At 38.3% G+C, this 17,929-nt stretch overlaps 1 protein-coding gene across 2 annotated transcripts in view; it reads right to left on the bottom strand.

Moving 5' to 3' along the window:
- virma (vir like m6A methyltransferase associated) overlaps nt 1-17,929 on the bottom strand; it is a 42,268-nt gene that overhangs the window by 5,080 nt on the left and 19,259 nt on the right. For both annotated transcript variants that reach the window (XM_041248782.1, XM_041248783.1), the window contains exons 8-20: nt 16,684-17,827; nt 15,899-16,390; nt 15,531-15,685; nt 14,261-14,343; nt 13,766-13,859; nt 12,998-13,545; nt 11,875-12,110; nt 11,302-11,557; nt 9,871-10,088; nt 4,257-4,389; nt 3,241-3,396; nt 1,876-2,036; nt 933-1,029 (exon numbers count right to left, since the gene is read on the bottom strand). In XM_041248782.1, the coding sequence (XP_041104716.1) occupies nt 933-1,029; nt 1,876-2,036; nt 3,241-3,396; nt 4,257-4,389; nt 9,871-10,088; nt 11,302-11,557; nt 11,875-12,110; nt 12,998-13,545; nt 13,766-13,859; nt 14,261-14,343; nt 15,531-15,685; nt 15,899-16,390; nt 16,684-17,827 (3,773 nt within the window). The remainder of the gene's footprint in view (nt 1-932; nt 1,030-1,875; nt 2,037-3,240; nt 3,397-4,256; nt 4,390-9,870; nt 10,089-11,301; nt 11,558-11,874; nt 12,111-12,997; nt 13,546-13,765; nt 13,860-14,260; nt 14,344-15,530; nt 15,686-15,898; nt 16,391-16,683; nt 17,828-17,929) is intronic.

The following is a 17,929-nucleotide window of genomic DNA, read 5'->3' as shown; positions in this document are numbered from 1 at the left end:
CACTAGCGTGGTGACCTGTCAATCAGACTAAAAGACGAGGTCCTTTCTAAACCCCTGAAGTGATGCAGACTCATCTCACTCTCATGTTTGTTTTCTCTGCCTCTTGTAAGATCAACCAGGGCCACCACTCTACAAAAAAAGTTGCAATATTTTACATCAATATGCATTACAAATTGCATACATGTTTTCCATTAATTAATATTAAGGATATCATAAATAATCCTTAAAATAATTAAATTGTTAGAAATAGCAAGATTTAGGTCTATTTTAACTGGTAATGAAATCCTAAAATACCCATAATGAAAAACAATTTTATTTGGGAATTCATAAGATTCCAAAGTCCAAAGTCAAGCAAACAGTTGGATTTAAGAAGATGTTTTTTTTTCCTTAAGAACGTTTCAAGAATATGGCCCTTGGTAAGAAATAGGGCTATTTTTTTGTTTTTGTTTTTTGCAAGTAGGGGGGAAGTGGGGAATTGGTTATTTATTTCTTAATTTTAAAAGGACCAGATAGGTGGACGAGTAGCGACTGCTAGTTTGCTGGGGTTAGGGTAACATGCAGACATGTTTTTTGTCTGCTGCAAACCGGCTTTTATTGAGAAGACAGCAGCTGTGTTTTATAATGAGCCCAGGCAATACTGAGGCGCACATTACTGACAATAGGTCGTTGTTAACAAGTTCTTTCAGTTATGTTATATTTACTTATTGTTTATTTATTTGCTCAGGTAACAAAATGTTAAATTTAAAAACCACTCCAGAAGACCAAAACTGAGTTTGTCAATAAAGAACTGTTCCAAGTATTTATAAATTTAACTGCCTTCCGTGTCCAGTCAATTACTGCCGCCAGCACCAGATTAAAACAGTTCCTGATGATTACAGTTAACTCATAGCTAACCAGAATGCTAACAGTTATGCTTTTGCTGATTCACGTACCATATCAAGGCCAATGTCAATCTCTTCTGCTTGGAATGGAGAAAACCATAATGTCTTCAGCTGGTCATCAAATACATCTGCCAGAACGTACACAGTCCTAAAACACAAAATCAAAAAGGGGTTGGTTTTCGGCTGAAAAATCAAACTGTTTCCTTCCCGAAAATACAGTACACTAAACTACAGTTTTGTAATTCACAATACAGTTTACAGCGTGTTCCTTTTTGCATCTGAATGTGAACCCGCAGTCCATTCAGGTGGCCCCACAAACCACCTTTTCCTGTCTTTTCTGAAATGTTTACAAATAAAATAAATGATTGGAATGAACATACTTTATTGGTTAGGATAAACTGAACCCAGAGTTGCAGGGGACAGGTATGCCTATTGTTTGACTGAAAGGACCTTTCCATGGCTGCAAGTTAGTGTATTGAGCATAATATAAACATTTCTATGTAAGTTTGCATTCGGCAGCCAAAGTATGAAAGGGAGTTGCAGTTGGTTATAAATGATCAATCCTTCACGATCGATTAGCATCTATCTACACCTGCTGTAATGGGACAGGCAGCATATATATGTGATTTGTTCAAACACAAAGTAGCATACAGAGGCTACAGCAAGTTTTGTATTAGTCCTGTATGATGTGGATGATGATGCTTAAGATGGATTGAAAGTAAACGGTAAAACTTCCATTCTTTCTAGCAGCATTTTTTTTTATCACAGCGCTACAACGAAGGGTAATGTATTGTAATTAATAGACAACCATGTATAAAAATAAATACAATAAGAACCTACTGGCTCCAAAAATAAATGACCCACATAGAGCTCTGAAGCTATTACAGCCTCGTTGCTGTAGGACCAGAGACTTTATGCACTACCAAACCTAATATGTACACATCATTACATTACAACTATTACCACGAAACAGGTTTTACTTTTGTGAACTTACCTGTTATTGAATTGGGTTTGCAGACTCTCTGCTGCAGGAAGGACAGGTTCTGTGTCCTGTTCAGTTGAAACAGTAGCATTACTGGCACTTTCCAGCATCTGCCTGAGTCCGACCACATTTTCCAGCACAGATTCAAGGCTATCGTCATCTTTAGAATATTCCTATTTAATCACAAAAACATAAGTATATAAATGCAAGGAAAGAAACTCAAACACCACACACACACACATTCTAGTTTACACACACAATAATCAAATAGTACACCACCCATAACTTCAAAACACTCAATCACAATTCCAAGGTAAAACCAAACGTTTTCAGCGAATGTCTTTTTCAGTGTACTGATGTTTCCGCTTCTTCTCTATTAGTTCAAAATTAAAGCTAGATACAATTCTAGACATTTCTTGGAGCTCTTTGGAAAAAAGTAAGCCATACTTATTAATGAAAAAATGGGGGAAAAATAAACTGGACTTTGTGAACAAAACCAAAGCAAACCGGGGACAATATGTAAAGGAATGGCATATCTAATAGAATAGTAAAATGCCACAAGATGGCAATATGGCAGCCATCTTGTATCAAGTCAAAGTGAAAGGTACAAGGTGTATCGGTAACACTAAAAATATTAAGCCTACATTTCAAATGCTTTATGAGATACACCCACCCCTCGTTATATTCCCCCTATACTGCACATTCTGATACATTGCAGTCCTGGAGTTGGCTCTCCATTTTTACAATCTTCAATATACATAGGCAATTGAGGTTAGAATTACTGTTCGTTTTATTTTGTACTGCACATCAAACAAAAATATACAAAACAAAAACAAAGCATTAATATCATACTGTTATCACAGACACACGTATTGCACAGTAACACAAAGCTAATTAAATATCTACTTGCTGAAGCGGTTTTATTTTAGCCAGCGAGGTGTTCACTTGTGGCAGCAATGCACTAGCTAAAGTCACAGGGCAGTGACGTCAGCTCCCCAGCAACAAGCCCACTATGTTTGGAATGGGATTCTTTCATTGCAGTGGGTTTGTGCATTTGAGAAAGGAGAGAAAGATTCATGAAATTAATTGGAGACTTAAGTTGATGAGAAGCAATTACCAGTACGAAATATTAAAAAGCGGGTAGATGATTTATACTGGACTCTGACGCACCCAATAAAACGAGGGAGTGGTTGTACAGTATTTGTTAGCCTATTTGTTTCTCTATGGATCTCGCTAGATCGCAGCCCTCGATATATAGCAGATTTATGTTTGACCCCGACACCCGCGATATATTGAGTGGGTGGTGTATTAGCTGTTAAAATAGCGGCAGATTCACAAGTACATATAAACTCCCTCACAGGATGCTTAATAACTTACTGTGATTTGCTTCTCTAGATCATGAAGCAAGTGATCCTGAGAGCTCTCCTTCCATTGCAGAAGTTGTTTCATCTCTGTCACACTGAGTGCCAAGGATCGAGTAGGGCTGCTTCCATCTACATCCATGGGGGTCGTGCTTTCATCGCCACAGCATCCCTGATAAAGAAATACAAAAAGGCTCACATTTTGCCTGATCTAAACCAGAACACCTTTATAAGAACGTTACTGATAAATAAAGTTTGAAATAAATACATTCCATTGTTGTTGGAAATCCTGTTACCTCTTGGGGTGAGTCTGTATAGCTTGCCAGGATAATGCCTTTCTACTTATATTGCCTATTGCCTAACTGATGCATATCAAAGCAAGAGATAGTGCAAGATACAGAAAGTGTAAAGGTAACAAAGGATGCAAAACGCTCTTTGCAAAGGTCCTACATGTAATCTAGTCATTTCTATTCCACTGTGATTGTGTCTTTGGAGTTCTATTTATATACAGTTCTGCAGCAAGATTCTAACTACAGTAGGATGTGAAATTCCTAAAAAAGAACATGCCCACTGTGCCACTCAGCAATTACAGTCAATGGGAGATGGTATAAAGAACAGTCTGCACCTAGGTAAGCACTCTGTACCAGGAGAAATGCATGCAACGTTGATTATTATGGTTGGTTGAAAAGTGATATACAGCACATGACAAATAAAACAACCATTTAACTTTCTACAATACAAAGGATTTAATCTGAGAAGGTTGGTGCCATACTTCCTTTATTCAACAATAGAGGGCGATATGAACTAAGAACCTGTCAAAACACTGAACAAAAGAATGCATATATGGTAAACCTATCAGAAACAAATGCTTTGGCAAATTATTTAATTATCGATATTAATTAATATAAAGTAAATTGATGTCATCCATTTATGCAACACTGAAGACATTTACCAAAGTTTTTCCTAACAGAATTACAAATCCTGCACATTCAAAGGATGAACTTCTACTAATAGAAAAACATCATCTCCTACCAGGGTGTCAGTGTTTAAGATCTGTCTAAGGAAATCCAAGAGGGCCGAAACCAGCTCAGCAGATTCCTTGTTGAACGATACGACCACTCGTTTCAGCAGGCAGAAGAGGGCAGTGTCATGTTTCTTCAAGGAGCTGTGCAAAATAGCAATCATTTCAGTTATACATGTTAACTCCTGTAACTTTCTTTAAACCTGCTAATATACAAGGGAAAAAAAGGCGTTATTCATTCAACAATATCAAAAATCTACACAAAGCTGCTGATTTAGGAGGGTTTAATCCAAAATGAAATCTATATGCAACTCAGTGTTTTTATAGGATGTTTGCGAGTCTTCTAATTTCTGAATGCCTTCTCGGATGGTTGGAGAACTAAACATTACAGATTGTTAGATTCATTTTTGATGGTTGCTTTTGGGGAAAGGGTTTGTTCTATGTGCATAATCATTTGCGACCACACAGTGCGACGTACATTTTAGTGAATGCCCTTCTACAGTAATCATCATTCAGCTGGAGCAAATCACACAGCACTTTGGCTACTTGTCCACTACTGCTTCTTTACTTTAGATATTGGAAGTGAAAAACAGGAATTAATAGTATTAACAGAACAAACTAAAGGGTTTCCTGAGTGGCGCATCCAGTAAAGGCGCTCCGCATGGAGTGCAGGATGCGCTCTATAGCCTGGAGGTCGCTGGTTTGGGTCCAGGCTGTTCTGCTGCCAACCGTGGACGGGTATTCCCAGGGGGTGGCACACAATTGGCCGAACGCCGCCCGGGTGGGGAGGGTCTAGGTCGGCCAGGGTGTCCTCGGCTCACTGCGCACCAGCGACCCCTGTATACTGGCCGGGTGCCTGCGGGCCTGCCTGTAAGCTACCCAGAGCTGTAGCTCCGAGGTGGTTGCATGGCGGGCCCGCATAGTGAAAAGAAGCAGACGGTTGACAGCATACGTTTGAGGACATGTGTGTCCGTCTTCGTCCCTCTCGAGTCAGCGCCAGCGCGGAAGAGGTGAGTCGGGTTGAAATAAAAATAATTGGACATTTCAAATTGGGGAGAAAATAAGAAAAATAATTGGTGATTCCCAATAATAAAAAAAATAAACAGAACAAACCGAGAACTTTTAAAAGCAAGCACTGTCCTGCAACCCATGGGAGTTTAGAGCTGGAGGCTGGTGTACCTGTAGGACGCAGGGAAGCAGTAATACTGTCAAGGCATGTCTTAAGGATAAATCACAGTCTGCTTCACCAGACAGCACAATCAAATCAGTGTTTTTTTTTGTTTTGTTTTGTTTTTTTACTGCAACAAGACATGGATAGCTCTGACCCTTAAAGTAAAAGGAGAATGATAATAAATTTACTGTAATTGATGGCAACTCCCACAGCTGTATAAACAAAAATTATTGAAAACACAGAATAATTCAGATTGTTTTGAACAAATCAACCCCCAACACAAAACTATTACAAAAAAGCTGTTGTCTGAAGCAAACTATGTTCACTATACTTTTAAAAGACAAGTAGCTAATGCTCTTCAGGTTCACAGTAGCTGACTAAAGGATCCCAATGGCTTAGAATCAACAACATGGCTTTGTACTTTCTCTTTTCAGGCTCTCTTATTAGTCATTCCAGAAATTTCCACAACATCTAATGTCAAAAGACATGGTCAAGTACAAATTCAATACAATCGATACGCAGCAAAAGTCTGTAAAACAATAGTTCTGAATGCTTCAGGAGACAAAGCAACAAAAGGAATGCATGTGTGTGACATTTACAGTGGTGTGTGCCAACCCATGTCTTTCACATTGGTAGAAACGCACTGATAGAAAGCAAAAACCTGTAATGCCCCAGGTATGGATTTTACCATTAAAAGGACATTCAAAGAATTCTTACTGGCAAAATCTGTACTTAACTGTGAACTGCAACTTCAATATAGCAAACATGCATAAAATGTGAAATCAAACGATGGCAGAGCTAAAGTATGTGTCCTGATGAGATTAGTGTGTCCCTTACTCTCTTTGTTCCTTTTTTTTATTAGAAAGGAACAGCAGTTACATTCAATATCCTTATATTTAGCAGAATAAGGTTACACAAAAAAAAACAAGATTCAAATGGTGTGAAAACCAACGTTATAAAATTCACAGACTTCCCTTTTTTTTTTTTTTAAGCACTGCAGTAGCAACATTCTTTGCTTGTTATATGTAGGCATATAAAATACATCAATTAAAGAATTAAAAATAGTATGTAACTTCCCACCATGGTACCTAATTGCTTAATGTGCTCACAATGTCAAAATATGTACAACGGCCTATCTGTGATCAGTACAGGAAGTGATTAAAGAACTGAAAAAAGGGGGTCAAATTGTAATGAAAATGAAAACCTTTGTTATTACTTCTTGTTTGAGGAATGCAACAAACCCAGTTTGCAAATCAGAACTGGCTGAACCACATGAACAATATAAGCCTTTAATGCCACTGCCAGCATAATTACATCCAAATACAGCAACAAGAATCTTTGTTGAACTGGAGATACATTTTTTTATGTGCATGTGTATATACAGTACATCAATGAAATATATCTACATATATCTTTATCTCTCTATATCTACACACATACAGTATTTTATAAATGAAGGTGACATCCCACCAAAAAAACAATATTTTCAGATTACAAATGCCTTCAAGGCAAAAGGTGTTCCCCACTGCTGTCATTCACAAGCAAACGTTTTAAACAGGCAAGAAAGAATTTGAAAGCAGTAATGCTCACAGGAACACAAGGGAAAACCAGCACTGGGCCTTGGCATAGGGTGTGAAATTTATGTAGGGCTCTTTGTTTTTTTTCGTTTTGTTTTTTTGGTTGCATTGTAATGGTTAATTTCACAGCAGTGTAATAGGGAATTTTAACCTACCAAAAATGTAAGCCATGCCCTGACTTCTAAATTAACTGGAAGAAATATGTAACTTCTTAATACAGCCGTTGATCCCAGTCATTCTACTCGCCAAGTAATATTTAGCCGTAATATAGAAACAATAATAAGAATAGAAACTTCAACTATAAGTTTATTAAAAGATAATAATTTTCAGAAAGGAAAATAGGTTAATGTTCATCACTATGACAAGATAATAAAGCAGTAGGCCCTGTTTCTTTTTTTTTTTTTTTTAATACTGTGTATCAAACACAGCCCTTAAGAAATGATTAAGTATCTAATTCTGGTACATTATGCAAAAAAAAAAAAAAGTGTAAAAGGTATATACCAATACCAAAAAAGCCTACTATAGAATAACGATGGAATATGCAAAAAACACAAAAACACTAACATCTACACAAAAACAAATAAACATAATACATACAAATCAACCAATCCTAAATTCCAGAGTTTCATCACCAACGCCCCTTTCACACTAGCACTTCTACCCGGGTCCGGAACTGGGTTCTGGCTACCCAGGTCACAATCCCGCGTAGTGTGAAACCACATACCTGAGCAGTCCACCTCAGGGAACATTTTTGTTTATTCTGATAAATGCAAAACAACACACAATTCAGCAGAAGAGTTCTTCATAGTCCAAAAGACTTCAGTGTTTAACTTGCGTGCCAAATGTTTCCTTAGTTCCTCTGGGCAACCACTCACTAACCAAAAAGAGATTGAACTATATTCCCTATATCTTCAGCTATTGCTATAAACAGCCAGGTAAGCAGTTCAGTTTATTCTCAAATAGGAACATAGAAAAACAAACAAAAGAGCTGTTTTTAAAATTTATCCAGGTCACTCTGACAGAGCTATGGAGATGTTCATAGCTTTTCCAATGAGATCTCTTCATTTTCTAATGGTTGAAATCTACTACAGCACATCGGCCATTTTGTATGAGCACTGTCCTCTGTGTGTGTCGGTTTCCACACACATAAAAAAAAAAAAAAAAATAACCTACACAATGTATCTGGTACATAAATGTGGATTTTATTTGTTTTAATGATCAAACAAAACAAAAACAATCCCGTTAATCGGATTGACTAACTTTAAAAGTAATTATCCGATAATAACATTTTCTAGCTCTTAACTGAAAAGTATTTCTATTTCTGTTGCACTGAATCAGACCATGTATGTTCGATTCCATAACAAATTAATGTAGTTCATCCAGCTGAATTTGTTAACCAGCAGTAGAAATGTATTTATAAAAAGACCTTTTTTTTCTCACAGTAAAAAAAAAAAATACCAAACTTAAAAGCAACACTAGTGTTTTCCTATTCTTTCACCACTTTATTTTTTGATGTAATTTTTTAAAACAGGGATGCAGTCTTATGATCGGCTTTGTTTTTTTTATCAATCTTTCAGCTGTTTTTGACATCCAAACGGTTTTCGGTAAAACTGAAATGAAAATTTAAAACTGAAAAACTGGACTGAATTTGTGCAGCCAAGGAAACAGGACATACCATTATTACACACGTTCTTAACTGTGAGAAACAAACTGAATATTGTTACATCACTTATACAAATGTACAGTATTATACAACTAGACACAATGTAGAAAGAATAATGTAATAGCAATTGGTTTTTGGAACTGGAAATGCCCAAGTAGAACTATAGCTCAGGATTAAATTATTTAAGTCAACATGTTGTTTTCAAAGCAACAAATGTTTAGCAGAATTTTAAAACAGTTGCAGATGAGGAAATGTTGTATAGACTTGTCAGGAAAAAAAATTAAGCTAGAACTCTAGCCCTCCCAAAAAAACACATGCACCATTCTTGTTTAGCTGGTTTGTTATTGCCCATTACTACACTACATAGAACTCTCTGGATAAGGCCCAATTGAATTCAATCAATATGCAGACAGAATGCAACAACACAATGTAAAATCAGGCAAACATTTCAATATATGCAGAGTAAATTAATCCACCTTAATAAAAAATAAACCGACTAGCTCACAGAAGCATCTCATTTAAAACATCTTTCAGATATTTACACTAAGTTAACAACTTATCTAGTTTCACAACAGTTCGGGACCTCAACTAACATTTAATTTTCTTTCAATACTTTTTCATTTTGCCGTTTTATTTCGTTTATTGTCTAAACTAGAGCTACACGGGAGTAATTTAACAGACACGATAGACTGAACAACTTATTTATTTATTTAAAAATCTTCAGCTTCATCTTTTCACTTCTTAGGATGCATGCTTTTTTTTTTTTTTTTTTTTTTTTAAGCAAACATTTTAAGTTAGGCTGAAGGCTGAGTGTATGCCTATGCCTGCTAGTACTAGCACCAGCTCTATCAACAAACCTAAATCTGCGTTTATCCCTACTGAGGGCTCAAGACTGTCACAATCAGCCAGGTAAGTCTTGTCATAACATCTGATTTATGTTACTATATTAAAATTATTAAGGGATGTTAATATGAACCTTCTACATACAGAAAAGTGCGCAATGAGCTCACAAAAATGCTGCCAGCTTAGTGACTGCTAACATTTTTTCATTGTACAAACCTTCTGTTCAGTTTTATCTTTTGTCTCTATCATTCAGTTTGGTATTTTATGAAATTAGTATTTATTTTAGGAGTGGGCTGTTACCAGTAGTTTCACAAATGGATAATTTCTCTTTTTTTAAATTATTTTAAATGATTTAAAACCAGAACTCTTACCTCCTTAAGTAGAAGAATCCATAATGGTGCTCTGTTAAGAACATCATTGTTCTGATACAGGTAAGCACCAGGGTGTAGCTGATCTCAGTGCTGGTTAATGCTTCAAGCATTCTGTCACATATGGAGGACAGAAGATCCTTTGACGGGAGGGCATTGGCAAGCTGCTCCGTTTCCGAGACTGAACTCTCTGCAGGGCTGGTTACAATCAGCGCAATATCCTGAACAAAATTTTTAAAAAAGGGTTTGCATCCATTTATCGTATTGAACAACAATAATTCTAGTTAAGTAACTGCACTGTAAATAAACAATTCTTTAAAAATATAATCTAGTAACATTTGTAATAAATGACATTAGTTTTTGTAATCACAAGTTCAAATTCTATCCCGATATCGGATATACTTGAGCACTTTAAAAGCCTGCATTTGCATTTGATTTCCACTTCCAACAAGGAATGGCACCCCTAAATTTGCACAGCTGGTTGGTACCCAAATATTGGATGCTATTGATGAAATGTAATCAGTTTACCATGGTTATGTGTTTTTGAATTATTTATTTTTATTATACAAAGTATTTGGGCTGTTACAGCATCTATTACAGAAACATCTCAACTTTTCTTAATAAGTTTTGCGCTACGAGTTATTGCCATTTACAAAAAACAAATTCCTCCCTGGTACATATTTATAGGTCGACGACACCTCTAATAAGCTGGGGGGTGGGGGAATGTATCGTGTCTGTCACCAGTGTGTGGTCTGTCATTTATATGGAGTCTTACATCTCCAAGGTCAATGACACACTTAGTCTGCTTATCTCCCTGCAAATCTGTGAAGTCAAGTACCTCAAATGAGATAAAAGGAACTATCTGTGTGGTGCCAGCAGCAGTAGCAGGAGCTTTGTAAATTCAATTTGTACAACACCCATACTGATTGTGTGGTGGCAGCAGCAGCAGTTTTGTAAATACAATTTTACAATAGGTTTCCATTCTGTCATGAACTGCACTTGTCTTAATCTGATAAGACTGAACGTGTTAAGCTTTACCTCAAGGTGCATTCCAGCACTGTTACAATATACTGTGCTACTTGTCCACTCAGCAATGCAATGTTTTCTTAGTTGTTTTAAAAATGAAATATTAACTTCAGATTTATACCTAAGACCATATATTTCTTGACTCCAGACACGTTCAGAGACCAGGGTAGCTTAACCGAGAATATACTTCCCTTGCCGAGGTGCACGACCGTTTAAAAATCTTTTCCCCTGCCTCAAGGATGGTCTACAATATTTAAGCTTAATAGTGTGCTTTGGCAGGAATACATCTTAAACTCCAAACCCAATATAAATTACATCTAAAGATATCTGTGTTTAAGTCTATATATTTAAGTTAGAAGCCAAAGATAAATCACACAATTGCTTTTTGTAAAATCTCCTGTAATTCACCTGATCACAAAGAGACTGTATGAAAGTTGCGATGAACTCGGCACAGTGCTGCTGGTGCATGTTGTTGTCGCCTGTGGGCTGCAGCTGTCCTAAAATGGAAGGAAACAACTCAGGAAACTTCTCGTCTCCCTTATTGGCTCCACTGAGAAGGTGCAAGACAGCCACTTTACATGCGCGGTGCGAGGCTAAGGAGTCCAGGAGGGCAAAGAGCCGGGTGGTCTCCACAGTGCAAGCCTTCTCTTTCCCTTCAGGAGGGCTGCAAAGAGAGAAATGCTGCGATATAACTACAAGTCAATCAAGCAGTAACATTTTCAGCTAATACCTTCATCTGTGTTTCAAAGATATGGATTCAATTATTAAAAAATTCAAACAGCAAACAATACAGAGATATACAGAGATATATACAAAGTGCTATAATGCTTCTGAAAACCTGACCTGGGAAATGTTTTGCAATTCTAGGCTTCTCCCAAGTCAAAACTACATAATGTGCTGAAATGTGCCTTGTGATTGTGACCTGAATGGCTGTTTCACCACACTTTAGTTACACAATGAAATTTCTTGCAAAGGCCTTACATTTCCAGCTCCTCCGCTATCAACTCGAGCACTGTCCTCATGATGAGAAGTGCTGTTGGAGAAGCCAGGTCGCACAGCTGGACACACACCCGCCTCAGCATGTGCAGCAGGGGCTGACAAGTCGTCCCAGAGAAGGATCGCACAATGTCCTGCAGTAGCTTAGCGTGAACATGAAGGTGCATGCTCCACAGTTTCCGTGTATTAAGGGCAACTGCAATATCCTGCGGTGCAATAGCCTGTTCCAAAATACAACATTAAATGCGTTAGTATAATATGAAAAATATTAGTAGCCCCCATTGTTTTAGTATATATTTCTGATCAACACAATGAACTTTAGTCTACTGGACTGCAATAGACAGGAAGGCGCTGCATTTGTAGCCAGACAGGCAGGAAAAGAAATCAAGCGTTATACCCAAAAAGACTGCCAGAGGCAATTATACTGAATTAACCCTTTACAGTCCTATGTCGGGCCAGGTCCGACATTACAATTTTCCCTTTACAGTCATCAAAAAGACGTAAAGAACTCTAGTCGTTTTTTCTCTGGAAAAAGCAGAAAACCTTTCAATGGCTGAATGAAACTGGAGAAAACAAAACAAAAACAAAAAAGGGTATGTATCTCATAGCCCCAGGCATTACAGAGACAACACGGACATAACAAAGGAAGTAGCTGCTTCTGCATCCAGTGCTCAAAGAATATCGCAGACATTTGGAGAGCTTTTAGAAATGTTATAGTAATACAATAATGGCTTGGATCGCATTATTGACGAGTTTGGTGATACAACGAGTGATCAGGATAGGATTTCTCAGTATGCACGTCTATAAAGAGGTATGTGAAAAATACAGCGAACAAGGAGTTGGGCTTGGCTGGAGATACAGTACTGAGTGTCCTATTGCGATTCAATGCCTTTTAAACCTGTTTTACGCTAAAAAAAAAAACAAATTTAAACAGCGCATGTAAAAATAAACAGCGCGTGTAAAAATAAATTGGACCTGATGTGTCTGACAAGCGCTGAATAAATGGACTGCAAAGGGTTAAATCAAACAGAAAATGTGATACAATGAAAAATACAGAAGCATTTTAAAAGTCGATGGCCTAGGCACTGGACAGAACAATGCTGATTACCTGGGTCGTCTGCATTGGCAGGGGAAGAGGCAGCAACTCTGATATAAGAGCAAGTCCGGAAAAAAAGCCTTCTGGAGTTTTCAGCACAGTGGAGAGGACCTCTTTCAGCATCAGAGACCAGGTGTTGTTGGACAGAGTCTCCTCAGTGTCTGTAGCTTGCTCGTTGACCCCCTGGGTGAAGGTGAGCAGGATGTCAATGATTTCGCTCTGGATCTTCTGCTCCTCCGAGTCCAGGCGTCCAGAGACGGGAACAGAGCAGAGGATCATGTGCAGGGCGACCAGGGTGGAGGGCACCCGCGTGTCCTTGAACTCGAAGGAGCCGCTCCTCAGCAGCTCGGTCAGCATGCACTTGAGGAGGCGGAGGGTGCTACAGGCGACAGAGACGATCATGAAACGCTGCAGGCTGGTGCCCATGTTGCCGTGCAGTCTCCAGGGCTGGATGAGGATACTGTTCAGTTTCTGAAGAATTTTGATGAAGGTGTCCATCCCCTCAGCTGAGAAAAGCTGAATAACTGCCAGGTTCCACTTCAAGTCCTTTTGTTGTCCAGCTGCAAAACCCACCACGTAAAAGACAAAAAACATCCTTTAATAATATGCCATCCCAAACATGGGTGACACAAACACAGCATTACTGTCTAGCTCAGACCTCAGTGTGTGGGTGTGCAGATTTATGTGCACATATTTACCTGTTTGCTGGAAAAAACTGCCACAAGTAAAATCGTCTGAAGCAATTTGTCTAAAGTAAATGTACATTTTTTAAGCTCTCACCTTCGACAGCAGGGGGCGTACAGGCAATTTGGCAGAGAATACGGAGGGCCGTCATGAGCCCAGCACCTTCTTGAGTTATCAAGTTATCAAGATTCTGAGAAGGAAAATGTATTTTAAATGTTTGCAGTTCCTCATATCATGCTTAGTTTTTTAACAATACGTATTTGAAACAAACTGTGGCTGGTTTAAAGAAAACACACCACTTAAGGGTGTAACAGATGACATCCATCCAGTCAAGACCAAAAACCCTGATGGAATTTGAAAGACATTTAATGTCTTCCTCAACATTAACATTAAACTGCTACAATTCCTAAGTGTAGAACTCAAATTCCTCCATATTCATTAACCTACTTTCAAGAGGTTCAGTACAAATATGTACAGTACATGTGTTATAAAGAAGGAATTATAAAATGTTAATTCTAGGTCTTCTAATAGAAAAAGTGATTTATGTGTGCATCTTTTAGCATTGTATCAAAAAAACATGATTTTACAGACCTGTTTAATATATTCAATAAGACCTGGAATGCAATTAATTTCGAACTGCAATTTCTCTAAAGGTTCAAGCCATTTGCTGAGCTCTGGAAAAATAAAAAGCTTAAATTAAGAGAGTACAATCAAATCAGACAATGAGCACCATGCATGCTGTGCTAAAGGCAAGAATATCAGATCCAAATGTTGGCTGTCATGCCTCCAACATACAAGATATTCATAGCACAGCACACACACACACACATTATATATATATATATATATATATATATATATATATATATATATATATATATATATATATATATATATATAATTTTTTTTTTTTTTTTTTATATACTTCAGCATCAGTATATTTTCACCTTTAAATCGTACTTTTAGTGGGGGTCAAGAAGAGCTACTTCCTTGTAGTGACCCCTGGGCAACGTCTCTGACGGCAAAAAGCTCTTCAAATCGAACTTACCATGCAATGCTTAAGCAAAGCAACGTTGGGCTTGGTTAGTACTTGGATGGGAGATCACCTGGGAATACTGAGGGCTGTAGGCTGCATGTTAAGCTCATATGAAAATTATATATATAAGTTCGTATTCATTTTTAAACAACACAATATTAATGTTTTAACTTAGGAAGAGTTCAGAAATCAATATTTGGTGGAATAACCCTGATTTTCAAGCACAGCTTTCATGCGTCTTGGCATGCTCTCCACCAGTCTTTCACACTGATGTTGGGTGACTATATATGAACTTATTTTCTTTGCATTATTCGAGGTCTGACAACACTGCATCTTTTTTGTTATTTTGACCAGTTGTCATTTTCTGCAAATAAATGCTCTAATGACAATATTTTTATTTGGGATTTGGGAGAAATGTTGTCAGTAGTTTACAGAATAAAACAAAATGTTCATTTTACCCAAACACATACCTATAAATAGTAAAACAAGAGAAACTGATAATTTTGCAGTGGTCTCTTAATTTTTTCCAGAGCTGTATGTATGTGTGTGTGTGTGTGTGTGTGTGTGTGTGTGTGTATATATATATATATATATATATATATATATATATATATATATATATATATATATATATATATATATGACACACACACACACACACACACACACACTGTGTTAAACCAAAAATAGGAAACTTTACCTCAGGAATAAACAAATAGATAAATAAATACTTAGTTGTACCCACTGACAAGTACATTGATATTATTCAAAGAGCTTTACAGTCTATAGCAATTTAAAACCGTGAGTTCGCAAAGAGAAAGTTACCTTGCAGTTTGACATTGTTCTCATCAGCCTTACAGACTTTGAGAAGGGGTGCGCCGTAGTGCTCAAGCATTCGAACATCATTGGACGACTGAACCACCAGCAAAACAAGCATGCAGGCATAATTGTACGTCACAGACTTTCTTGATTTTGTTTCCCTAAAGTTGTAGGAAACATTTGAAAACTTATAAATACTTCTGTTCATTTATTTTGTACCACATGTTAAGCAAGAAAAAGCTGAACCTTTTAAAATACTGTACTACCATTAAGAGCTGTAATTTTACCATTATAATATTTCATTAACCAAAACAAAAAACAAAAAAAAGAACACAACAATCTTAAACAATGCCCAAATTATAATGCAATCTCACCCTAAACCCTCCTTGGAATAATGCTCAAGTAGAGTGATGAGACAAGAGAAATTCTGGTCTGAGCTCAACACGTGAGACACAGCAGACCTCCCCGTGGAGTTGAAGGAGATCAGATAGAGGCTGTGCAGGATTCCCAGCAGCTCAGTGCTGTCCCCCTCCTCAATGCACGCCTCACCGCCAAAGTGATCAAAAAGCTCAGCCACACACTGCAAGGCATGCAGGGCCTGCATCAGCCAGACTGCAAATGGGTCCTCGCCTGAACTGTCTGCTTGGATGCCCTCATCAGGGTCCTGCTCCGAGATCTGAGTGAGAACCCTTGTCAGCAAATTGGTTGCATCATGTTCAGCCATAAGGAAGAGGAGGCCCTTCTGTGTCTGGGCCATGAACCTCAAGAGGTCCTTGACTGCCTGTAAAACACCTGGGTGGAGACTTGTGGCTGGGATGGACAGCACCACAGTTAGAGACTCGAGGAAGTGCCTGCTGTGCATGTACCTGCAGAGGAGATGTTAATTTAATGAGATTAAAGTATATTAACCCTAAAGATGACATTATATTCATTTATGTAGTATGTTGCCGCAACCTTTGTAGTGGCTTTAAAAAAGCACCAAATAACAAACACTATGACAACTATGTGCCATTACTTCATGCTAACACTGCATAAAATGTTCCATCAGTTCACCTTATCAAAGTGGTTGTTTGCTTAGTTTTTTGGAACACTGCTTATCATTTGCTTATTTAGAAAGGAATCTAAAATAACTCAAATGGGCTTTGGGCAACAGGTATACCTGAAAAGAACTGGATAGGGGTCATCCCTCTCTGGAGGCCCGGTTATTCGAGCTGTGGTCGGAAATGATTTCACTGGGGGCTGAATCATAGTATGCGGTGCTGTCTCCATCAAATGTAGCAGTTCATAAAGCACGCTGATGAGTTTCTCTATGTCCCCCTCGTTTACATTAGAAGACTCCAAAAGGGGATCCATGTCCATGGGAGCCTCAAGGTCCCCCTCCTCTTCCTTGCCTGTCTTTTCCTGGCCATAATCTGGCTCAGGCTCTTGCTCAGTGTTACTTGACAGAGGTGGAATTATCTCGCCCATCTGGCTGGCTGTTTTTTGTAGGTCTGACAAAATCTCGTAAAAATGACCCTTCTGAATAATAGCAGTACCAGCAGTAACAACACGCACAGTCTGGTCCAACAAGATCAGTTCTACCAGCTTCTGATAGCCACTCCTTTCTTGTCCTTCCAGAGTGCAGTTCAAGAAGGCTTCCATTCCTTCGGAAATGCTGATTAGGCTATCCAAAGACTTCAGCGTGTTCAGCTTTAGAGACGAGGACACATGCTCTGCAAAGAGCAATTCAAATAGTCTGTTTATAATGCCATTCTCCACAAGGGCCACAACGGCTTGGGACCCACATTCAGCCAGAGAGGAAGCAAGCTTGGTTCCAGCTTTCAGCTGTCTTACATTGAGTGCAATGGGCTGCGAGAGGGCTGCCTGGAGAGATAAGGCATGCATAGTCCAGTCTACCAGCTGTCCAAGATGACTGTGTGTGGAGTCTTTCAGTTGGAGGTAGCTCAGGCCCTTAACAAGCAAGCCCGGTACCTCTTCCAAAGCCATCACCCACTTGGCTCCTCGATCTTCTCTGTATAGTTCAAGTAGCTCAATCAACTTGGCCGATGGCTCTGCCGCACTTGAAGCATCCTCATGCAAATCACTGTCCTTCATTTTATTCACTTCAATTTCAAATTTAGTCCTGTACGGAGGATTAAAGTATAGCATGGGCCTGATATCCCTCTCGTAAGGATCGTACTGCATGGTGGGCACTGAAGCTAAATCTTCAGGCGTATAGTTTATATCAAAGCTGGGGAACTTATAACTTTCATGTTCCAGCATGGCTTCTTCGTCACTAGAAATCTGCTCGTAGCCATCATCCCCTACAAAGATAAAGGTAATACAAATTCATTAACCACAGGTTTGAAAATGGTACATTTAACATACTCAAATGTATTCCCTCGTGAGAACAAAAATCTAAGTCA

The sequence above is a fragment of the Polyodon spathula genome, chromosome 4 (assembly GCF_017654505.1).
Source record: "Polyodon spathula isolate WHYD16114869_AA chromosome 4, ASM1765450v1, whole genome shotgun sequence".
Classification (NCBI taxonomy): Eukaryota; Metazoa; Chordata; class Actinopteri; order Acipenseriformes; family Polyodontidae; genus Polyodon; species Polyodon spathula.
Note: the sequence above shows the minus strand (reverse complement) of the source record. Positions and strands in the feature narration are given on the sequence as shown.